General features: G+C 38.6%; 1 protein-coding gene across 1 annotated transcript in view; it reads right to left on the bottom strand.

Annotated features, from left to right (window-relative positions):
* Positions 1 to 297: 297 nt before the first annotated feature.
* slc11a2 (solute carrier family 11 member 2) overlaps positions 298 to 25,662 on the bottom strand; it is a 99,081-nt gene continuing 73,716 nt past the window's right edge. The window contains exons 7-16 of the mRNA XM_057327185.1: positions 24,938 to 25,008; positions 24,783 to 24,850; positions 24,538 to 24,693; positions 23,864 to 24,022; positions 23,643 to 23,729; positions 21,451 to 21,570; positions 21,139 to 21,288; positions 20,978 to 21,051; positions 10,677 to 10,830; positions 298 to 3,528 (exon numbers count right to left, since the gene is read on the bottom strand). Coding sequence (XP_057183168.1) covers positions 3,424 to 3,528; positions 10,677 to 10,830; positions 20,978 to 21,051; positions 21,139 to 21,288; positions 21,451 to 21,570; positions 23,643 to 23,729; positions 23,864 to 24,022; positions 24,538 to 24,693; positions 24,783 to 24,850; positions 24,938 to 25,008 — 1,144 coding nt within the window. The 3' untranslated portion in view covers positions 298 to 3,423. The remainder of the gene's footprint in view (positions 3,529 to 10,676; positions 10,831 to 20,977; positions 21,052 to 21,138; positions 21,289 to 21,450; positions 21,571 to 23,642; positions 23,730 to 23,863; positions 24,023 to 24,537; positions 24,694 to 24,782; positions 24,851 to 24,937; positions 25,009 to 25,662) is intronic.

The raw sequence follows: 25,662 nt of genomic DNA on the forward strand, positions 1-25,662 counted from the left end.
GATCGGAAAGCTTCATTTTCGCCGGAGTCTTCTTCCGGAATCCCCGCACAGCACCAGGACGGTGTGAGGAATCCCGGCACGTAAGACTCTATCTTCTCGCTGGATTCCAAGCCTTCATTCCCGTTGTGGTGTGCCATTACCTCAGGTTCTTCCCTCACCGCCGCGAGCTGATACGCTCAGCGGCGGATCGCTACGGCAGAGTTGACGCTTTCCACTTCTCACCACCGCGAGCTGGTACTCGCGGACGGGTCGCTACTGGCAGTGATTAACGTCACGGCTTTGTGTTGTTTTTCCGCATCTGGGCCGTTGTTTGTGTTTCTGTCATGACAATCTTAGACAAGTGGACCTTAAGTGCATTAATGGAGTTAAATGTGCACAAACAATCTTGATGTAGCCAAGGAAATGGAACAGTTCTGCTGTAGCTTCCATGTTTTAACCTATAATGTTTTAATAGGTAACCCCGTTTGTCACATATATATTAACAAAACTTATATTTCCACTGCATCTTTGCAAAAACCTGTGAAAACAGAGCATAAGAACTTTTAGAAAGTCATAGAAAATGAGTCGATACAATGCCACTGTTCACATCAATTAACATCTGCTATTGACCTCGCCTTCTAAACAGTTTAAGTTACCACTAACGTTATAGATAGAGAGAAAAATCACTTGTATATAACTTTAAGTAGAATTTTTAGTAACGTATTACCTTAATACATCAGAGATAACTTTTCGTTAGCAACAAAAACGTGTAACTTAACGTTCATGGACATGTGCGGATAAGAACCAAAAGAAAAACGTTGGCCAACCAAATACACACGTTGTAGCTAAAATATGAACATACTGAAACAATCTGGATAACGTTATAAACGGTGACCTGACAGAAATAGCAAAATTTAATGTTATAACTAAACTGTTAAAAGGCAAACAAAATAGCGTCGACAGGCACATTAACATGTTAACTTTTTTTCACGGTGCTCTGTGCTACGCACTGTTTGCAGAAGACGCAACTGCTCATGTTATGTGAAGGACATGGACCTGACGTTCAAACTGCACAGCTCGCGTTGTCATATGGGGAAAACGCGTCCGACGATTAATGAAGAACCCGATAATGCGTGATAGTGGGAGACTTAACAGCTTTAACAACCGTCTCAGACTCTCCCGAATGTAATTATAAAGCTCCTTCACAAACATAGATTTATTTTATAAGCTCCAAAGATGTAGGCCTAGAGGTGACCTGATATTGTATTATAATATGAACTACCTCACAGGCAACGTTAAATAACTTGTTTTTTACTTGTCAATTTACTTTTCATTTTCATGTTCTGTTCTGCGCTGTGCTTTGGGAAGTTTCTTTGCTCGATCCATTTGGTCATTTGACTGTGAAAGAATGATTGGTTGACATAATAACTTGATTAAATAAATTATATATTTATTGAACTCGTTTAAAATGCTAGACAAAAGTGAAACTAAAACGTTTTAGATAATGACTTTTTCGTTATATTTTTTATAACGTTTTATTAAAAAAACGTTAAATACTATTTTGGCACAATGGCGCCCCCACTTGTGTAGCGCCCCTATGCACCGCATATACTGCATACCCCATTTTTGCGCCCCTGTACCTATGTAAAGGTCTGTGTTACAATTAACCCTGCGCAAGTTTGTACCCTGTTCACCCCTACAAAGACAAGTTATGACATTTTTAGTTTGAACACTTCCTATATTTGTAATGAGACATAATTGTATGTGCATTCTCTATATGTCGTTACTGTCATGGTCCTGCCTTCTTGTTCAGGATTTTCTAGTCTTGTGGTAGGATCGTGACAGATCCCTTATGTTTAGTGTGAGAAAGCCATGTGGTGTTTATCTTTTGACACTCCATGTGTTTTCCTGTGTCTCGTCATTGGCCCCGCCCCTCTCATTTCCCGTATTACTTCCCCGGCCGTGTTTCTTTAACCTCACCTGCCCTGTGTTATTATCCCTCGTTTCTGTTCCCTTTAAAAAGTACTCATGTTTCATGAAATATGTTTCATTGATTCATGAAATATGTTTCATTGATTCATGAAATATGTTTCATGTTTCGTGTGCGTTCTTTTGCCTAGCAAAGAAAACCTTGTCTTGTTTTGGATTGTACCTTGATGTCTTGTTCCTCAGTCCTGTGTACGTCGTGTAAGTTTAGTTATCCTGTCTTTGTTGTTTTTTCCCCCTTGCGGAAGTCTTTGTTTTGCATTGTTTTACAATTAGTCCAGTCTGTGTTGCACCCCATTGTGGGTTTTTGTTTTGTTTGATTATTAAAGTCTTTTGTTAACCCCTTCATCACCACTGCTGCCTGCGCTTGGGTTCTTCCTCACGGAAAACATGACAGTTACATCCCGTTCAGTAGATATACTTTAAACCAGTCAAAGTGGTTGGCACCCAAACATTTCATTGGCTTACTCTAAAACATCACAGCGTCATCATAACACAATATCTTCTTGTATAGAGGTAAACAGAACCGTAAGTCAATGTATTTTGTCACCAGAATGGTTTTAGAGCGGAGTTGGGCCAATCAACTAGAAGGAGTCCGAAAAAGAACATACAAATAGGGTTCCAATGTGGAAAGCACTTTAATAAAATAAATGCTCACAATTTTTCTTTGATTCAAGTATTTTGGTTTACAAATGAAAAAAGTATTCAGTTATTTTGGATTAAAAAAGTTCAAGTCAACAATATAACAACCTACAGTTAATAAAAACACAAGTGTATTAAACAACATTATCTGAACTAATGCTTCATCAGTTTATTATAATTTTTTTGGTCTTCATACTGTAAGTTTTTGTCTTGACAGTACAGTAGAGAGAGAGAGAGAGAAGAAATTGCAGGATGAGAGAGAGGGGAACAGGAGACTGGGAAGGACCACAAGCAGGGACTTGAACACTGGAGCCGACATAACTAATCAGATTAATCAATTTGATCTAAATCTTTCATATGGTTTAATTATTAAGTTTCTCTGTGATTTCACATTTTGATTGTACACACTACACTGTAATCTAATCTTTTTGTGTGGCGGACGGAAAAGGGTCTGATCTTCAGCCTAGGAACGCTTGGAATAATTGCACTTTTTGAAAAAACAGCACATCTTCCTGTTACGTGTTGTGTTTTATATTGTATAATATACAAACTATTTAGGGGTGGGGTTTGGTTACGTGCTCAAACATGTTGAAATTTTGCGTACGAAATAATGAACATACACAAAATATGACGTCTGATTAAAATAAATCAATAAACATGGTGTTGTTAATGTTAATGTTGTGATATTGGGTTGCAATATGACAATACCCAGAAAACAGAGAAAAGAACAAACTAAACAAGTTTGACTGTATTGCGTTTGTATCAAGGTGGTTCCTCACATTCAAAGAAAGCATAATTTAAGAAATATCACTGAAATCACGTTTCAAACTCTTGTTCTTCAACGAGAATGGCTGGTGGGGGCTGAAAGCAGCTGCAGACGTCCAGAAAGGACGCACCGAGCACAATCAAACAATGCCAAACCTGAAAGAAGATGAAGTACACATTAAGAGATGTCTTGTAAAGATCTTCTGCTAAACATGCAAATTCTGTGACTGTTTTTCTTCACTATTATAAAGATCCTAAATCTGATTTTCGTATGCGAGAAAGCATTTTTGTGATCATTACAGCATGTGCGATTGGATTGAGATCTGAAACCTCATAACCCTTTCATCCTTAGAGCGTGTGTGTGCGCATTCAAGTGTGTCCGTGAGGCGTGTACCTATTTAACATTTATACATCAGGCCCCTCCCTTACAGAAAAGACACACGAAATTCACATGTGAAATGTGTGTTTTTGTAACATTTTGGTCTGAATTCCATGTGAATTCCCATGTGAAACACAGGATAACATGTAAAAACCCATGGGATAACGTGCGACGTGATCACATGTTCTTCACATGTCACCACATGTTGCACGTCATCCCATGGGTTTTTACATGTTATCCTATGTGTTTCACATGGGAATTCACATGGAATTCACACCAAAATGTTACAAAAACACATTTCACATGTGTTTTTTTGCACGTTAAACACATGTTGTATACATGTGATCACATGCGAAAAACATGTAAAAAATATGTGAAATTCATGTGTCTTTTCTGTAAGGGCTAGTGACTGTGGAGGCCATTTGTGTACAGTTTGAGATGAGCTTAGTGACATATGATATGAATCATGAATGTGTGAAAGCAAGCGTGTGATGCAGACATGTCAATATTGACCAGAATCTGTGAGGATTGTTTCCAGCAGCTTATTACCTATAAAGCCCTACATGGTTTAGCTCCTCAGTACTTGAGTGAACTCCTCTTGTATTACAGTCCTTCACGTGCATTACGCTCTCAGGCGTCCTGTCAGTTGGTAATACCTAGAATTTCAAAATCAAGTGCAGGTGGTAGATCCTTTTCCTATCTAGCGCCTAAACTTTGGAATAGTCTTCCCTGCACTGTCCGGGAGGCAGACACACTCTGTCAGTTTAAATCTAGACTAAAGACGCATCTTTTTAATCTTGCATACACTACTCTTCCATTATAAACTCTGAGGTTTGGCGCTTAGTTAGATCAACCGGAACCAAAAACACAACTGATGTCTTGTTGCATCAAAGAGTACAGAACAGTACTCTACTCTCAGCCGTCTGTCTCATTGTTCCAAGGTTACCACAGCAAGCAGGATGCAGTTCATGGCCTGACCTGATGGTAGAGCGAGACCTGACAGGAGCTCAGATGATGAGCTGGATAAAGAAGGACGCGGAACTTGACACGTCTTCACTACAAAATTCAAATGCTATTAGATTATAATGAAATCTTAAAACTAATTTACCTTATTAGTAGATTTATTATTTATTTAGCCTTGTTGTGCAAGCACTGTCGAGCTTGTGCAGAGGCAGCAGCTTTTGCCAGAGGGCAAAATTTGCCTGTGGGGGGCTGCTTAGAATTAGATTTTAAAGTTTTACTTAATTATATTGCATATAGGAATTTATAGTCGTTTTAATTATTTGCCTGTGTTTCTCTTTCCTTTATCTTAAATGTTTGTTCACTGTGTGTGCGTGGCTCGTTGGGTGTGTGTGTGTGTGTTGTGGTGGTGCTGTGTGTGTGTTGTGTGTGTGTGTGTGTGTGTGTGTGTGTGTGTGTGTGTGTGTGTGTGTGTGTGTGTGTGTGTGTGTGTGCGCGTGTGTAAGAAGCGCTATAAAATTAAGTTGAGTTGAGAGTTGAAAATTATTACAAAGGGTGGGTTATTTAAAGATTTAATAATAAACCTCATTCTTAATGGTCACATATTCTGTAATGATTGTCTGATAAGGGCCGTTCACATTATAACTAACTATAATGATAACTTGAACTATATTTGCGTCCACTTTAAGTTTGCGTGCTGCAGTGTTCCCAGTCACTACAATGATAGATGACCTGCTGCTGATGCTTTCGTTTTCATACCCGAATGTCTTTTCTCCAAAATATGACAGCAAAGGCTGGCTTCTCTCTCTGAAGGATGAACGTGTGCTTGTGTCCGCGATGTAAAGCATATATTTTGTCAGCTTGCTCAGATTTATATAATCCTCACATATATAATATCCCGCCGTATAAACACACCACTTTCCGACCGCTACAGTCTTTAATTCTGACATAAAACACACGTTGCAATCATCAATAGTCAAACATTATCCGCCAGAAACTGACTGATATTCTAATGCTGACAGTTTGGTTTATCGTGCATTAGCTAGAAAAAATATATAATTTATTTTAATGATATACGTATAAATGAAGAGTTTGGTTCCAAAATGAGATAACGCCATTTTTTTTATTTTTTTAAAAATCATGTTTTTTATTGTGCATTCCAATTAATATCAATCAAACTGAACAGTTAGTTTGTTTTGATTTAAGCCATAATAACTCAAAATACAGCTAACTAACACAATAAAACATGATAACATAAAAAACATTTTGGAATCAAACTCTTCAAATATTGTCATAAAATATTGTGTCTAATGTAACAGCAATTGGATTAAACAACTGAGTGTAGGTCACAAAGCAAAGGTACAACGAAATCTTATTTTCTTATTTCAAAACCAAATTATTTATTTGTAGATATATCTTACAAGTGTTGTTGCTGTATGAACGCGCTCTTATATAAGCTTTTTGCAGGGCTGGGATGATATATCGTGCAATTCTTATGCTCAGTTTCCTCAATGAATTACGGTTAAGTGCAGGAACATCCGAAAGCCAGAGGGCACTCTCGCGCAGAAACTCAGAATATGGGACAGAAGAAGAACAATTTAGGAAATCCCAATGGTGATATTCTAGGCTCTCACTAAATCCTTGGTGTTTCGAGCGTGACGTCATCACCCAAACGTGTTTTTTCGTCAATTTTAACAATCATAGGTAGTTTAGATGGTTAGAGTAAGGTTAGGGTTAGGGTAAAGGTTTCGTAAGACTTGAAACACCAAAGATTTAGTCAAAACCAACAAGCCACGCCCACGGATCTGACTCGAAACACCAAGGATTTAGTGAGAGCCGATATTCGAATGCTGTTCTTCAAACCTTTTCAGGTATTTTCATGATAATAAAGTATATTTATAATGATGATGTTTGACGAGTGTTGCTTTTTCAAATGCACATTATAAACGACTCAATCTCGTAGTGATTTTACATCGAGTAGTACTTCCTACTACGGCTGCAACTAACGATTATTTTGATAATCGATTAGTTGGACGATTCTTTTTTCCAATTAATCGGATAAAAAGTTTAGTTAGATCTTTTGCTTATAACTAAATCAGAAATGGGAAAAGTATACACAACTGAACTCATTAACCCTAATTAACACACCCAGGCTGAGTTGATTCAGGTGTGTCATATTAGAAGCGGCTGACAATAGTCTCTCCCAAACGTGGGAGGGAGGGGGCAGTTGGCCAAGGAAAACTTTTTTTTTGTGGCATGAAAATTGAGATATTTGTCATTCAAATGTAGTGAAGTACAGTAAAAAGTATCCAGAAAAAATATATAACTAAGTATATATGCATGCAAAACATGTCTGCCTTAAAAACTGCGCTGCACGGAGAGACACGCATGACTTTAAAACAGCGCACCTTGCACTGCACGGAGAGACACGTCTAAATTTAAAACTGCGCACCTCGTGCTGCACGGAGAGACACGTCTGACTTTAAAACTGCGCACCTTGCGCTGCATGGAGAGACATGTCTGACTTTAAAACTGCGCACCTTGAGCTGCACGGAGAGACACGTCTAAATTTAAAACTGCGCACCTCGTGCTGCACGGAGAGACACGTCTGACTTTAAAACTGCGCACCTTGCGCTGCATGGAGAGACATGTCTGACTTTAAAACTGCGCACCTTGAGCTGCACGGAGAGACACGTCTAAATTTAAAACAGCGCACCTTGCACTGCACGGAGACATGTCTGACTTTAAAACTGCGCACCTTGCGCTGCACGGAGAGACACGTCTGACTTTAAAACAGTGCACCTCGCGCTGCACGGAGAGACACGTCTGACTTTAAAACTGTGCATCTTGTGACGCACGGAGAAACGCTTGCACGGAGAGACACGTCTGACTTTAAAACAGCGCTCCTCGCGCTACACAGAGACACGTCTAAAACGGTCATTTTAAAAGGGAAAGACGCGCTTGATTTATAACTGCGCAACACGCAAGTGACGTCACAGACAAACTAATCGATAATGAAATTCGTTGACAACTGTTTTCATTATCGATTATTATCGATTTTATCGACTAGCTGTTGCAGCCCTACTTCCTACTGATCAAAGACCCGTAGTTCACAGAAGAGCTGTGCATAAAACACAGAACTGGTTTCAGAATCGATTTAGATATTATATATAATGTACCAATGCATATAATTGGTGTGAATCGTATATCGCCCAGCCCTATTTTGCATAAACACAGCTGAACCTCCATCGTCTTATTTTGCTGCCTCGTCTTTCACTAAGCGGACATTAAAAGAAATAAACAAACAGCCGCCTCTGTCATTCTCCATCATGTTTGTTTTGTAATGACGCGATTGTGATCCAGCTTCTCTCCTGTCTGACTAAACTTCCTTCTTCCAGCTTGAGTATGCGAGTTTGCGTGACGTGTGGTCCGAAGAGGCGGGGTTAGGGCGGGGTTTTAGAGCAGCGCTGCCATGCTACTGGCCTGAAAGTGGAGACGCAACTTGATTTTGGCCTCACAGCTAGAAGCCAGAGGCTAGTGGCTTGACGAAAGCCCTGGCCTGACAGTCAAAAGCCGGCTATTGAAGGCAAAGGGACATTCAAGTGGCCAGTATCTACAGTATGTAGATGTTATATACACACTTCATATATACTAGGGATTGGCATTTTTTATCATATTTCATTTCGAGTACTGGACAGGTTTGAAAAACGTGTATTTGATTAATTGGGGGCGGGGCATTAGAGGGGGCGGGGCGTGTCCCCCATACCATGGTGACAATGAAAAGATTTTAATTACAACACTGATACGAAAATTTATGTTAATAAAACTATAAGATTGAGTAAATAATTAAATCGACTCTGTTAGATTATTAAAAATTCAATATCAATGTTTTTGAAAATAAAGTAAACATTTAAAAGAAATATCAGCGTGAGATGAAATGTCATCTCTGCCCTGTCACATTTCTGTCTGTCAGTGTCTGACGGTAAAGTATCTTATGCTCGTCTGACATGTCTGTCTGATAGTAGTGGTCTCACCTGACATTTTGTGTCCAAATATACTGGTGCGGAGCAGTGTTGGGTGTAACTAGTTACTAAGTAATTAGTTACTGTAATTTAATTACTTTCCCCTTGAAAAGTAAAGTAAGGGATTACTCTTATTTTTTCTGTAATTTAATTACAGTTACTTTTGATGTAATTAAACTACATACTTTGTGTAATATGTGTGTGCAATAGTGGAATTGACATCAAAATTCAAAGTCTAACTTTAAAATCCGTGCTTTAATGTATAATTCTCACATTTGTAATACTTCGGTCAGTTAATAAGAGTACTTTATGTAGTTTAATATTATTTATTTGAATGAATTAAAAGCTGTTTCATGCCTATCCTTGAATCACTTAACTAATCAAGGTTGATAGGACATAGAAAGTAATTAGTAATAAGTAACTAAATACTTTTTAGAGAGTAATTTGTACAGTAATCTAATTACACTATTGAATATGTAATTAGTAACTAGTAATTAATTACTTTTTCAGAGTAACTTACCCAACACTGGTGCGGAGTAGGGTGAGCGTTTTTAATCCATTCTTATGAACTTCAGCGTACATTCACGTGGCGCTCGCGGAGAAGAGGAATGCTCGCTTTGCTCCGCGAGCGCAATGCGAGCTCAGCTTCCATGGGAATGGATTGAAAACGCTCGCCCTGCCCCGCGAGCGGCGCGAATACAACACTAACTGTGTGTTCCCACCAAACATGAATGAAGCGTTAAGCGCGAGTGATTTACATGTTAAGTCAATGCAAAAACGCGATAGACCTCCTTGCGGTGCGAATGACTCGATTCGCGCGAATTGAGCGTTTCGGGCGTTTGACACGTGATTCGCGCGAGTTGAAAAATCTGAACTTTGGCGAAAATTCGCGCCGCGTTAACCAATCGGGAGCTTGCTCTAGTAGTGACGTGCAGCGTCTGTGCACGAAGGCAGCCCAGAGAAACACATAAGCAGCGCAAGTGAAGTCTATTTGAATTATAAACAGAGAGCATCTTTACAATAACTAATCACATATTTAAAAACTATAATACTAATTTCTCGCTAGAAATGCACTCAGAAGTTGTTGAAAGTGAAAATGAAACTTACATTTATACAAAACTATGCTCCAACGGGCGTGACTTTCGGCTGCCTTTTTTTTTTCGAGCTTGCGTCAGTTGTGAATTTCACACGCGAATGAAGTGAGTAAACTCAAAATGTTCAAGCGTCCAACTATGCGCGAATAGCGCGATTTATTCGCGCAAACCGCGTCTGGTGTGAACACCCAGTAAGCCATTATAAACAGAAATTCTGTGCCCACTGGATGCAGCGCAGAGAGACGCAAATAACGTCCAGTTTCTTTTTGCTTTCGCCATGTTGCATCGCGCCGCTAACGTGCGGTGTAACGTTAGACAGAGTGTAAGATGATAACGCATCAAACTTGTAGTAGATTTGTATGTTTTGTATGCTGCTTGGTGCCGTACATTTTGCACTTGACTGTATTTTCGTCAGGTTTATCAAAGTGAAACCAAGCATCGCTGTGCGCTCTCAATATGCCCTTCTGTGCTCCGTACTTGACTCTGGACCGCAAACTCTCACAACGCAACAATCAAATATCTGGGCACAACCCGAAATGCCAGCATAGCCAATCAGAAAGAAAGAAAATAATTAAAAAATGTATTTATAGACCCAAACGATCAGCTTTTTCACCATCGATCGTCGCTGTCGCGTTCGAGTACTGTGCCCATCCCTAATATATACTGTAATATAAAAAGCTTTTTATTTTGAACTTTTACACTAACTGTAGTTTTAGTTATGAGCTGGTAAATGTATATACAAATGAAAGTAGACCTATGAGGAAAACAATCCCATTATTGACATTTCTTACTGTATGTAGAAAAGGAACAAGTTATTTTATAATGATCTTCAGATGAATATGAGCTTACCAGGTAGAAAACAAAGCTCAGATAGGCGATGGAGAGGAATGCAGAGAAGATGTAGAGGATGGTGCTGTTCAGTGCGGTCACATACACCACCACAAAGTACATGTTGATAGCACACACCACCAGGATGAGCAGACCACCACCAATCTTCCACAAACTGAAAATACAAATCCATCATCAATTACTACCTTCAATGCCCTCACTACGGTGGTCTTAAAGGGACATTTTAGCCAAAAATGAAAATGATCCCATGGTGTACTCACCCTCAATCCATCCTTTGTGTTTATGACTGTGTTCTTTCAGATTAACACAATCGGACTTATATTAAAACATGTCCTGGCTCTTCCAAGCTCTATAATTATAGTTATAGCCATATATGGTGATAAAACTTCCCTTTATAAATCACGTCGATGTACCCTGTGCATCGAAGATCACCGAAGTCTTTGAAAACGTATTCTTTGCGAAATGCATGGTTTGCTCAATTTGGTTTTTATTGTTAATTTTATAATTATTTATAGGAGATTTATTTTCCATAAATTAAAATGTTTAGGAAATAAACTTTTTTAGCAGTTATTTTTTGGTGGAACTGCAATCTTCTTATGATTTTCTAAAACTATTATAGAAAAGCAATAAGATGTTAATATATGTATTTATATAATTTTTGTAATTATGATTAATATGCAAATCTCTTTTTGTTCATGTTTTAATATGTTTGAATGCTTTTTGCTTTTCTCATATATTGTTCTGTTAAGTGTGTCTTTACATTATGCTTTCAATAAAAGAAGGTTTGCCAAATCATCCAGCAAAGCACTATAGCTACATTTCAAATGATTTCCCATCTGTCTTTTAAAAAGAGTTTCACATGCAAATGTCTACCTTGAACTATGAATTTACTAACTGAGTATTTCAAAATCAAGGACACAGGAGATACACGGTGGTACTTTCTTTTTGTTGTATCACCGGTCTACCATTAGATTCTCTGCGCAAGCATGCTCAGAGGTGTGCTTATACTTACACACAATTCTACGTATAAGTACGGTGACCGGGAGGGGACACGCTCATTTCACTTAGTTTTGTCGTGGCCACGAGATATTACCTTGTGGGAACGCAATATTATATTGTGGCCATGAGATAATACCTTGTGGGAACGCAATATTATATTGTGGCCACGAGATCAGCTTGTTGAGGTAACGACATCCTTATGTTGTGGCCACGCGATGTGAAGTCGTTCCCTCAAGATCCTATGGTGAGGGAACGACATCCTTGCTCGTGGCCACGACTTCGTATGTTGAGGGAACGACTTCCTTATATTGTGGCTATGACTTAGTATGTTGAGGGAACGACATCCTTATCTTGTGGCCACGACTTAAATGCGTGCGCATCTATTAGAGCCTGGAACTATCAGAAATAGATAGGACTATAATAATATTTATTTTTTATTAAAATATAGTGCTGAACAAATAAAAAAAACATTTGTTTCCTTTTAGTCGTTTTTATTTTTTCCTGTGATAAATGAATAAGTTTAATTGCGATACGGCTGGGCTGCACGATTATGTCAAAAGCATATTCTTTACATTATTCCCCTTGATATTGTAATGTAATTATTAATGATGATTCGTTTTTACATTTTATAATGATTTCAAGGCTCCAATTTCGGAGTGGGATTGCACATAATTTAAATCGCCTTAATAATGCGAGAAGTTCCGGCACAAGTGTTGGCCTATTTGCTTCATATCGGATCAAATAAGGAAATAAACTTACTGACACGAACAAAATGAAATCAACATGTGAAACAGTCTGTCTTTATTCTAGAATTTAATTCCACAATCAGCGTACCAGCCTTCTCTGTCTTTAAGTCAAACTGGCCCATATTGCTTTAGAAGTACGGCGCTTCTTGGAGCACTCCGCATCTTGTCCGAAAAGCAAAGTCTGAAAATTCACGCATAATGTGTCCCAGGATTTGTCTCAGGATGTCATATTATCACGCAAAATGTGTTGCAGGATCGTTTGATTTTGGTTCAAACTGCCAGTGATTTTCTGGAATGTGTGCGTGCGTTCACACACATATTGTAAAGTTCCCGCAAATATATAACGTGTAATGTACTGTGTTACGTGCAATTTTTTGTGAACGGTTAGGGCTGTCATGGTGAATGAAATTTACTTGTGGTGGTTTAGGTGGCTCAATAGCCACTTTCCTTATATTTAGTGCCAAATATAGGCCCAAATAAGATTTATTGTTGGGTTATTATTATGTTGTATATATTGTTGCTTTTTAAATGTTAAATAAAATACTTTTCATTTATATATTTATTGGTAATTGCAGAACAACCAAGAGCAATAAGAACAGCGCTTTTCTCCTAAAATAATGATTAAGCCCAGCCAGCTTATATACAGTATAAGATAAATATGAACTGTCGAATGACAAAAATAAAAGCAAATTGTTGTTCAGTGTATTTTTACTGAGCCTTAATACAATATATTATGAAAAAAGTCTTAAGTAAAAATTAGACCGTATTTTTTCAACTATTACAATCACTGTATATTACAGTAAAATGCCCTGCTGTACCTTTTATATTGCAGTTGCAAAATTACGGTCTAATTTTTACTTCCTTAAGACTCCATTGCGTTAATAATATATTGTATTAAGGCTCTGTAAAAATGCACTGAACAACAATTTGCTTTTATTTTTGTCATTCGACAGTTCATATTTATCTTATATACAAGCTGGCTGGGCTTAATCATTATTTTAGGAGAAAATCACTGTTCAGAAATCAGAATCAGAAAGAGTTTTATTGCCAAGTATGTTTGCACATACAAGGAATTTGTTTTGGTGACAGGAGCATCCAGAACACAGAAACAGCAACAACAGTACACAGAGACCATAACACAATAGAATACAGTACACAATGATTTAAATAAGGGCCTATGGGTATAAAAAATTAAGAAATACAATACAATAAACATAAGTTAAAGATATAGAGAGTAAAGCTATGTTTGTATGTAAATATGTACAAGTAAAAAATAAGAATAGACTATTGTAGTACAAGGTATGTGCTATATACAGCAGAATGAATGAAATATAATTTACAGAAAAAGTTGTATAAAAAATAGATAGTGTATTATCTGGAGGATATAATTAATATTGCACTCAATTATTATTGCACAGAGTTATTAATTGCACGGTGTGTAAAAACATTTAACTGTTTAAGAGGTAGATGGCTTGAGGGAAGAAGCTGTTTTTGTGTTTGGTTGTTTTGGTGCTCAGTGCTCTGTAGCGCCGACCAGATGGCAGCATTGTGAAGATCTGATGGCTTGGATGTGAGAGGTCCAGGGTGATTTTCTGAGCCCTTTTCCTCACTCTGGATGTATACAGTTCTTGGAGGGTGGGCAGGGGAGCACCAATGATCTTCTCAGCAGTCCGAACCGTCCTCTGTAGTCTTCTGATGTCTGACTTTGTGGCTGAGCCAAACCAGACAGTGATGGATGAGCAGAGGACAGACTCTATGACAGTAGTCTATGAGTAAAACTGTTTTAATAAGTTTGTGGTAGGTTGAACTTCTTCAGCTGATGTAAGAAGTACAACCTTTGCTGGGCTTTTTTAGCAATGGAGCCAATGTGATTGTCCCACTTCAGGTTCTGAGAGATGGTGGTGCCCAGGAACCTAAATGACTCCACTGCTGCCACAGTGCTGTTCATGACAGTGAGAGGGGGGAGTGCAGGGGGGTTTCTCCTGAAGTCCACAATCGTCTCCACTGTTTTAAGTGTGTTCAGCTCCAAGTTGTTATGACTGCACCAGACAGCCAGCAGCTCAGCCTCCTGTCTGTACGCAGACTCATCACCATCCTGGATGAGGTCAATGAGTGTGGTGTCGTCTGCGAACTTCAGAAGTCTGACAGAAGGGTCCTGTGCAGTGCAGTCATTTTTGTACAGGGAGCAGAGCAGTGGGGAGAGAACGCACCCCTGGGGGGCGCCATTGCTGATTGTGCGGGTGCTGGATGTGAGTTTCCCCATTCTCACTAACTGCTGCCTGTCTGTCAGAAAGCTGGTGATCCACTGACAGATAGAGCCAGGAACTGATAGCTGGGTTAACTTTGTCTGGAGCAGTGATGGGATGATGGTGTTGAAAGCGGAGCTGAAGTCCACAAACAGGATCCTCACATACTGTAGGTCCCTGGTCTATCCAGATGTTTCAGGACAAAATGCAGCCCCATGTTAACTGCATTTTCAACAGACCTGTTTGCTCTGTAGGCAAACTGCAGGGGGTCCAGTAAGGGTTCTGTGATGTCCTTCAGATAAGCCAGTACCAGTCTCTCGAATGACTTCATGACCACAGATGTGAGAGCGATGGGTCTGTAGTCATTCAGTCCTGTGATTTTGGGTTTCTTTGGGATGGGGATTATGGTGGAGTGCTTGAAACAGGAAGGAACTGTGCACAGCTCCAGTGATCTGTTGAAGATCTGTGAGAAGATGAAGGCCAGTTGAATAGCACAGCTTTTAAGACAGGCTGGGGAGATACCATCTGGGCCTGGTGCTTTTCTTGTCTTTTGTTTCCTAAAGACTCGGCACACATCCTTTTCACTGATCTGAAGTGCAGGAGGTGGGGTGACTGAAGGTGATAGGTGTTGTGTAGAGAGAATGTCAGAGTTGGTGTGAGGTGTAAAGTTAGCATTTTCAAATCTGCATTAAATGTTATTCAGATCATTGACCAGGTGTTGATTGCCTGCAAAATTGGGGGATGGTGGCTTGTAGTTGGTGATGTCTTTAAGGCCTTTCCACACAGATGCAGGGTCGTTGGCTGAAAACCGGTTTTACAACTTTTTAGAGTAGTTTCTCTTTGCCACTCTGATCTCCTTTGCCAATGTGTTACTAGCCTGCTTGTACAAGACTTTGTCCCCTTTTCTGTAGGCATCCTCCTTGGCTTGGCGAATCTGTCTGAGTTTTGCTGAGAACCATGGTTTATCATTGTTGTATTTTAAGGAAGTCCTGGTAGGAATGCACAAATCCTCACAGAAACTTATGTATGATGTTACAGTCTCTGTGAGCTCGTCCAGATCAGTGGTAGCAGCTTCAAAAACACTCCAGTCGGTGCACTCGAAACAGGCTTGTAAGGCCCGCTCTGTTTCATTGGTCCATCTTTTAACAGTCCTTACCATAGTCCTTACCTTCTTATTGCTCTTAGATGTTCTGCAATTACCAATAAATATATAAATAAAAAGTATTTTATTTAACATTTAAAAAGCAACAATATATACAACATAATAATAACCCAACAATAAATCTTATTTGGGCCTATATTTGGCACTAAATATAAAGAAAGTGGCTATTGAGCCACCTAAACCACTGCAAGTAAATTTCATTCACCATGACAGCCCTAACCGTTCACAAAAAAATTGCACGTAACACAGTACATTACATTTTATATATTTGTTGGAACTTTACGATATGTGTGTGAACGCACGCACACATTCCAGAAAATCACTGGCAGTGTGAACCAAAATCAAACGATCCTGCAACACATTTTGCGTGATAATATGACATCCCGAGACAAATCCTGGGACACATTATGCGTGAATTTTCTGAGATCTCTGTATGAAATAGGCTTATAACTTCAGACTTTGCTTTTCGGACAAGATGCGGAGTGCTCCAGAAGCGCAGTACTTCTAAAGCAATATGGGCCAGTTTGACTTAAAGACAGAGAAGGCTGGTACGCTGATTGTGGAATTAAATTCTAGAATAAAGACAGACTGTTTCACATGTTGATTTCATTTCGTTCTCGTCAGTATGTTTATTTCATTATTTGATCCGAGATTAAGCAAATAGGCCAACACTTGTGCTGGAACTTCTCGCATTATTAAGGCGATTTAATTTACTGTATGCACGATATCCCGCGCCGAAATTGGAGCCTTGAAATCATTATAAAATGTAAAAATGAATCATCATTAATAATTACAATTACAATATCAAGGGGAATAATGTAAAGAATATGCTTTTGACATAATCGTGCAGCCCAGCCATATCGCAATTAAACCTATTAATTTATCACAGGAAAAAATAGAAACGAGTAAAAGGAAATGAATGTGTGTTTTTTAATTAGTTCAGCGCTATATCTTAATTAAAAATAAATATTATTATTTTATTATTATACTATCTATTATTATATCTATTTCTGATAGTTCCAGGCGCTAATAGGCGCGCACGCATTTAAGTCGTAGATAAGATAAGGAAGTCGTTCCCTCAACATACAAAGTCGTGGCCACGAGATAAGGATGTCGTTCCCTCAACATACAAAGTCGTGGCCACGAGAAAGGATGTCGTTCCCTCACCATAGGATCTTGAGGGAACGACTTCACATCGCATGGCCACAACATAAGGATGCCGTTACCTCAACAAGCTGATCTCATGGCCACAATATATTATCACGTTCCCACGAGGTAATATCTTGTGGCCACGACAAAACTAAGTGAAAAGAGCATGTCCCCTCCCGGTCACCGTATATAAGTACAATTTGGTAGATGCCACATTTTGTTCACACAGTTCTTATGCACTCACTACGCACACATCTGTGCGTACGCACGGTTGATAAATGAGGCACCAGGGGCTTAATAAAGCAAAGCAAAAAATCTCCATATTTAAAACTTGAATAACTAGCTTCTACCAACGACCTACATGTACTTTCGAGAGTGGTTTTCCAGCATAGGACATATCGTACGAGGCGTAGTGAAGCAGTGGTGTAGTAATAAACGCAGAAGCAACTCCATGGTTTTCCTTTGCACAACAACGCATGTCTCTAGATCAGGGGTCACACCAACTAGCGGACTCCGGTCCGAATGCGGACCGCAAAATGCGTCTGTCCGGACCTCAAGATGCGTCCGTCCGGACCGCAAAGTCTTTTGACGTAATAAATAAATGAACGCCTAACATTATTTTCTAATGCAATCAAATTTATACCAGGCACATCAAGGTCCGCTCAGTAGCCGTTTGGGTCCTACGGCGCCACGGACAGTTAACATATGCGCACTGTTGCTACGTTCAGATGTCGATGAGTGAAAAGAGCCGAGACAGACTCGCTGCACAGCACGCAGACAGATGTAACTGTCAGTGACTGAAAAACAATGTCCTTTTCAAAAGTCAGAAAAGTTGACGCTGAAAACCATGTTTTCCGAGATGAATTTATTCTTCCTGCATCAACATGCACGAGGCCGTTTTTTGCTCGGAGTCTGTTGCAGTTATCAAAAGTGGAAACCTTAAACGGCATTATGAAACTAGACGTGTAGACACTTTGAATAAACTTGCCCGCAGCAGTCTGAGGTAAGGACACGGAAAATATATTAGCTCAAAGCCCAGTATGAGCGATCTACACGGGTCCTCCCTCACTCATTTACCGCCCAACAACGAGCATATGAATGCAGTGTTTCCCCTACCATTGTTTTAGGGGATTCCCGCCCCCCTTGAAGGTCAAGTTCATTTTACTTTTTATATAGCTCCAGATCATAAGAGAAATCATTTAAGGTTACCTTTCATATATAACATGTCTATGCCTTGTTCTGGTATTAAACAAGCTAAATAGCATTATGTTATTTATCTTATTTACAAGGCATGTCATTTCTGTTTCTACATGGTTCCCCTCTGCTCTCCGTAACGAGTTCCGCCCCCATGCTCTTGCACACAGAGACACGTGCAACACTCCCACCAGCAGACAGAGAGCGCGTGTGGGAAAACCACCTGAAATTTAGATAAAAATATTGGCATTTTTAAATGCTCCCAGGGTGGTGAAAATGGCAACATTCGCTCTCCTGCTCCGAGTCTAAGTACAGAAAAGATGCATGCCCCGCCCCTGACAAGCAACAGTCCAGTTACCACCAGATGACAGGTTTTCACCCAGCTTATCCTCCGTTCCATCCAGACCGCAAGACATAATAAACCATTAAAAACATTAAACTATTTTTATAGTCTAAATTGAACAGCACGTCTACATAACTGAGCTGCACACATCAAGCGCACTCAGGGAAAGTTAATTATTTTGGCGCTATATCTTCTAATATCTTTATTTAGCACCAAACGCGCTTCATTTGAACCCTTTCCGCTCCGTGAGCGCTGCTTCTCCAGCCAAAGACGCGTCGCATATAAAGACATGCAGACACCAAGAGCAGGTAAATAAATGGACACTTTTACTGTAACGCTTAAGTAAACGAAAATGTTTTTAGCTGTCAGTCAGTTTACTGTTTGTGACAGATTATAAACCATAACTTCTTGTATATCTACATTTAGCATTAATGATATTAAAAGGATTAAAAATCAGCATGTTAAGAGCATTTCACAATGAATCATGTTTTAATCAGAAAGATTATTTAGAATCAGTTCTAGTATGAATGGCATGGAAAGGCTGTCAGTAATGTTGTAAGTACTTCTCATGATAAATTAATTTCAGTTGTTACAGTTTGTTGTCAATATTTTTTTAAATATTCAAATAGACCACTAGGACTTCGCTTCAGCACCAGAGCCTACAGCACATTTTATCAGTTACCAGGCCTTACTGTGGCTATCAGAATATAAACTAAATGGCCTGATAAAACATTATATTTATTGTTAATATTATTTATTAAAAAAAGCATTGTCCGGACCTCCGGCGCAAAAAATATAGAGACCACATCCCCCCCAAAGAAGTAAACCTAGGGGAAACACTGGAATGTTCCCTAAGAATACAGTGGATCTTAGGAAAACATAAGCCCTTTACTGATGGGGAAATAGTAAAAGAGTGCATGGAGGCTGCGTGTGAAACACTTTTAGAAGGAAAATAAAGACATTAAGTAAAAGAAAATATTAAACAAACCCCACTTTCAGCTGCAACAACCACAAGAAGAGCTGAAATGTTATCAGAGGACGATCAGTCACAACTTGATGCTGCTATTTGTTAATCTCAGTTCAGCAGAAAACTTTTTTTTTTAGTTTTCTTTTAAAGTTGTTCATGTTGAAATGAATGTAATGTTCAGTGCAGGTTTAGAGATTAGGGCATTTTGCACATTTTCCTTCATTATATTGTTGTCAGAAATTGTTATGCAGTCGTATAGATATGAAAAGACATGTTTATATCTTTGGTCTGCCAAAAATCATCAATTCATGTTTTTAGGTATTTAATTATCCGGACCTCAGCTGGTAAGGAGGGTTCGTTTACTGGACCTCAAGCAATTTTAGTTGAAGACTCCTGCTCTAGAGAGTGTCAGCTATTTTCACTGGAGAAATGCTTAAGTACTACATCATACGCTGGATTTCAATCTCTGTGCATAGATCATTAGCAAAAGTTATTATAGTCTATAAAGTATATAATATAAAAACATATATATAAATATTATAATATATACAGTTTTAAATACTGATATTTTACTCACAAAATCGCAACGCTTTATTTCAGAACGCCTTTATTAAAGGTCCTGTGTGTAATCTTTATTCTATATTCTAATATTAATCTATTGACAGAAATGCAATATAACATACATAACTATGTGTTCAGAGGTGTATAAATGCCTTTATATAATATATGCCTTTACGTAATGAACCGTTATGTTTTTATTACCTTAGAATGAGCTATATCTACATACACCATGGGTCCACCTAAACTGAAGTCGCCATGTTGCGCCGGCATGTTTCTATGGTAGCCCTAAATGGACAAATCTTTCGTAAATGCAATATATCATATTGCATTTGTCTCAATAGATCACCCTTAAAGGGATAGTTCACCCAAAAATGAATGACTAACTCTCTAGTTCCAAATCTGTATTAATGTCTTCGTTCTGATGAACACATATTTGGACAAATGCTTATAAACAAACAGTTCTTGGACCCATTGACTACTATAGTAGAAATAAATACACTGGTAGTCAAAAGTGCCCCAGAACGGTTTGCTGTCCTACATTCTTCAAAATGATTTCATTTCTGTTCAACAGAAGAAAAAAAATTAAGTAATTCTTCCTACTATGGGAGTTATCATAAATGTGTGAATAGTTGACTAATGGCTTAAATGAACGACCACCAGTGTTGGCGATACGTGACAAACTACAATCGATTCTATTTATTTTTTATTTAAATGTCGCATGTTGTTGTCTGGTATGAACACAGTTTAAGACGAGATGTGACTACCCAAATATTATGATGCTCATAACAGCTTTTCACATATACTAAAACATATTAATTTATATTTATACTCTTTACATTTTATACACATAGATAACTACACACAAATACACTTCACAGGGATCCGTTGGATTGGGACACACCATTTAAACTGCAGTATTGACACGGATACTCACATTCCATTGGCGAAATCATTCATTAGTGACTTCAGACTGGTGAAGGTAAGAATCGGGATCAGAGCAAATGGCAACTATACATAAAAAAGTTACAAAAGAGCATCAAACAAAATATTCTGATTGTGTCAAACCCACAGTGTTTGATATGACGTCACACAAACCTGCATGCTCTGTAGGACATTGAGGAAATCATTCATGCCAGTTAAATGCTGGATGTCCTCAAAGACGGCAACCAGAAGAGTAGGCAAGATAGCAATGGAGCGTGTCAACAACACCCGAGCAAATCGAGACCAGCGGAGGTTTAGAAAACCCTAAAAGAGCCACAGCAAATTAAAACAAGGAATTCTGCAAGAACATTTTCTAGACATAGAAAAGGTAGTTTCCATGCAAACTGCCATAGAAATAAAATAAAAACAAACAAACAACAAAACCCATCAAATTACAACCCAGTGTATAGATGAGATTAACTTTACCTCCATGACAAACTGACCAGAGTACGTTCCTGTCATGGTTGAACTCTGTCCAGCTGCAAGGATCCCAATGGCCCAAATATACAGTGCAACTGGGCCAAAAAAACAGCCCAGGACTATACCCTTGAATCACACAAGACCAAACAAAAAAGTTATACTATAAAGAGAGACTGTCAACACAAAATATCTTAGGGAAGCAAACTCATCCGAGTGAAAAAAGGTGACAATGATGCGAGACCCCCTACTGCTATATATATACTGTATATATTTATTTTTTAACTTAGAAAAATATTAGAATATTTATTGCAATTTGTATTTAACATTATTCAGTATTCACATAATCAGAATAGTCCATGGTCTGCTAAAAGTGTCTAGGATAGACCACATGTAACCGCAATTCAACTACATCTAATATTGATTCATGAGTTGAGTACATGCGTCAATCTGTGCAGCATTTGAAACCAGGCACGTGCAGGGGGGGTTTGGGGGAATATACAGTTTGTACAGTATAAAAAACATTACGCCTATGGACTGTCCCCACGGAGATAATAAACCAGACGTGTGTGTGTGTGTGCGTATGTGTTTCTGTTGGCGCACAGCTTTCCCTGTCAAACAAATAGAAAATCTCAGGTCAGGTCGGGAAATGTTGAGAGTTCTGAATCCGATGCCTTTCTCCCGTTCAGCCGCGCACGTGTACAGCTGTGTGCAGCACGTTTGGCACATCTGTGAGAGCCGCAGAAGTGAATCCCTCCCTCCTTTCCAGTAGCGTTTGTCTTGGCGTGGAGGTGAGTGGTGATGAACAGACTAGCTGTGAATTCGAGGCAATTATCCAAGAGACAAACCGCAAATATTGTTTTGCTAACATCCATCACATCTGAGCTGAGTTAGCTAAAGTTTCGCTAAGGCAGTATATCATTAACTTACATGCTAACTAAATGAAGAAACGACAGCTGAATACAGTCAAATTAATAACGTCATCAGAATCGCCTCATTGATATGTAGGCATTAAGTAATTAAAATGTGCTAACTTGCAGGCAATGCAGATGAATAGGGAAAAAAAACGGGTTGCTTCACATGCAGCCCCAAAATACGACCTTATTTCCGTGGGTTTTTAAGGATAGAACGAATGTATCCTTCACAGCTTTGGCTATCCCAAGATTCATTGCGTGCATGTAACGGCTTGACATTTTTAAATGATCATTCAGAACTTTAGTTAAATAAAAGTATGTAATTCACAAAAACGGCCCATTTCAGTGTTTTAATAGTATATATGATGTTGTTCATTAACATTATTGGTGCATTATTGTGTTTTAAATTTATAATGTTGGTTAATTTAATATACTGTTGGGCTGTTTTAATCTACATAAACATGACATGACATGTCTTAATCTACATAAACGTGTCATATTCTCTAAAATAAAATATCATTTTTCTGGCTCTGATATTTGTTTAAAAAAGTCAGAAACGAGAGTTTCTGCGTGAGAGCACCCTCTGACTTTCAGATGTGGCGGCATTTAACTGTAATTCATTGAGAAACTGAGCATAAGAAATGCACGATATATCGTCCCAGCCCTACCTACTCGTACCGTAACTGGCAAGGTCGCATGCACATAACATTTCATGACAAATACAATTATGATTAACATTAACAATTTACGTGGTGCTTACCATTTAATTATGCTTGTTTAAAACGTTTTTAGTCAGAACATCGTAAATCTGTCACTTAAGTAAGCCAAGCCAGATATTTAATATGTTAGATTAGATGCAGGCTGCTCTCTGTTGTATGGGAAACGTTTTAGGTTTTATTTAATCTTATTTTGTGATTTTTAAGGTATAACAGCACTGGCGGTGCAACCGGGACATAACGCAGCGCCTGAGACATCTTTGTCTCTCCAGTATAAAAAGACCAACAATTACATTAATTAACAATATCTTATATTTGATATCAAATAAACATATAAATTACTAGCTGGTTACCAACACAAATCTTTTAATGCGTTTCATGACTCGTTACATCACCACAACGTAAATTGGGTCATTGGATTAGTAGCACAATGACATTTAGTGCACAAAAGCAGTTCATTCACAACCTTTTTCAATTCAATATTCGTTCTGTACGAAGTGTTGCAAATTGGTATGGTTATGTGACTATGGTAAATTAGCTGTAATTTTGGATTCGAATGTGTCTAACATACCCCTTTGTAGATGTCGACTTGAAGTGTTTCGTTGTTGACTGGGAAGAGATCAGTGTGAGGGCTTCCTGTTTCATTACATGTCTGACTCTGAAGAAAACATAAGTTGTCTTCATTAAAATTACATATGTTTAGAAACAGCATCAATTCTTATATAAGATATATCTTCAATATTCACATTATTATAATTATGGAGCAAGAAAATATAAAAAAAACCTGCTCACCACTTGCATGTTGGTCTTTCCATAAAAAGCCTCAGCGAAGACGGCCACCACAAAAACATTGATGAGAAACGAGATAAAGAGAGCGATCGAGGACTCAATGAAGAAGTACTTGTTAGCTTCCTTCACCTCTTTCTTGTTGGCTCGGTTAATTTCCCGTGACTAAACAAACACCAAAAAAAATCTATATAAACATTCAGATTCAGTGTTATACAAATGTTAAGGGCACATTAGTAAAAATGTAACTCCAATGTAACTCCAATCTGTGCATCAGGGTGATTACATTCAATCCAATGAGACAGCTACTGCCATAACCTTAGTACATCTGTTTAAAAATCTAAACGTTTGTTCTGCCTTGACAAAGGATGAAAGCCATGAGTGCCGTGCTGTCCATCTGGACTAGAACACTTCTGACAGGAACGGTCGCAATGATCCTCCGCTGAGAATATTTAATATTGATCCACTTTGCACTGGCCACTAAAAAGACCTGGTAAAAATCACAGCCTCTTTTCGGCATAATGGGTGCTCATTTCAATTGTTTAATTTAGACATTAGACAATAGACATTTGTCCATTTATACGCAGTAATTTGCATGTTGCTTCCTCTCATTAAAGATATCACAGCAGCATTACTGTTTAGCATTTCATGAAAAAAAAACTAATTTGCTGTTCACATACCTTTACAAGAGCAGAGTGCAGATAGATGTTATGAGGCATGATAACTGCTCCAACTATGCCAACAGCTTGTTGAAGCTGCACAGGCCCACAGCCGCTACAGTACGGCACAAACATGCCCTTCAGAACCTCGCCCTGGTCTGGACCCACCCGCACATACTATAAACAGCCATTAGAAACCCGTTATGAGACGGACATGTTGCCTGTGTATAAATAATGTGAAATTATCAACAGCAGGTGTCTTGTACCTCATAGCCAAAGCTGAGAGCCATAACAGTTATGAGGAACCCAAAGAAAGCCTCAAGTTTCCTTAGGCCTGGCAAAACAAACAAACACAACATTCAGACTTGTATGTTCAAAATCCGTGCCGTTATTCTGCAATGCTACATTCACTCTGACATACCGTATTTGTCCAAAAACAGGAACACAAATGTGTCAACGATGGTTATCAGCACTCCGGCCCACAGTGGAATCCTGTAAACAATTACACATTAAAGGGCACCCTGAGTACAGAGGGATTTATGGCTTAATATAGCCAGTGTTTCCCACAGGATTTTGAGAGACTGTGGTGCTGATGACATCACACACTAATTAGCATATTTGTGACATTATCACGTGCTTTTGGTCTAGTGTTGGCACTTGAAATCTGTTTCGCTTCTACTCTCTGATCTATCACACTATATTGTATTTTAACACAACTGAATGCTATTTTCACATATTAGCTGATCTGTTGTCAGACATAAAACGAGAATAAAATATTAACTGAACACGACCCAAGAACATCTCGTGTTTAATCCAACCAGCTGTTACTTTTACTGCTGCTAACATCCTGATTTATAAACGCGGCATCGTCTGACAAAATCATCCTTACATTTACGTTGAAGAGCGGACATATGAGGTGATTTTGGCTATATTACAGCGCAGCTTTTACAGCTGTTGCTCTTCTCATCAATGTGTTGTTGTGTTATGAGTGCTTTTTTATTTTAAATGTGAGTGACAGTTTTATTGTAGATCGCGTATAGTGGTGACAATTCAGCACAAATTCAGAAATATGGGAGAATACACTGTTGTTGTTACACAGAGTTACAACTACAGAACCATAGTACAGAACATATGCGCGCACTAAGT

This window comes from Triplophysa rosa, unplaced genomic scaffold, assembly GCF_024868665.1.
Source record: "Triplophysa rosa unplaced genomic scaffold, Trosa_1v2 scaffold183_ERROPOS166712, whole genome shotgun sequence".
In the NCBI taxonomy this organism is placed as follows: domain Eukaryota; kingdom Metazoa; phylum Chordata; class Actinopteri; order Cypriniformes; family Nemacheilidae; genus Triplophysa; species Triplophysa rosa.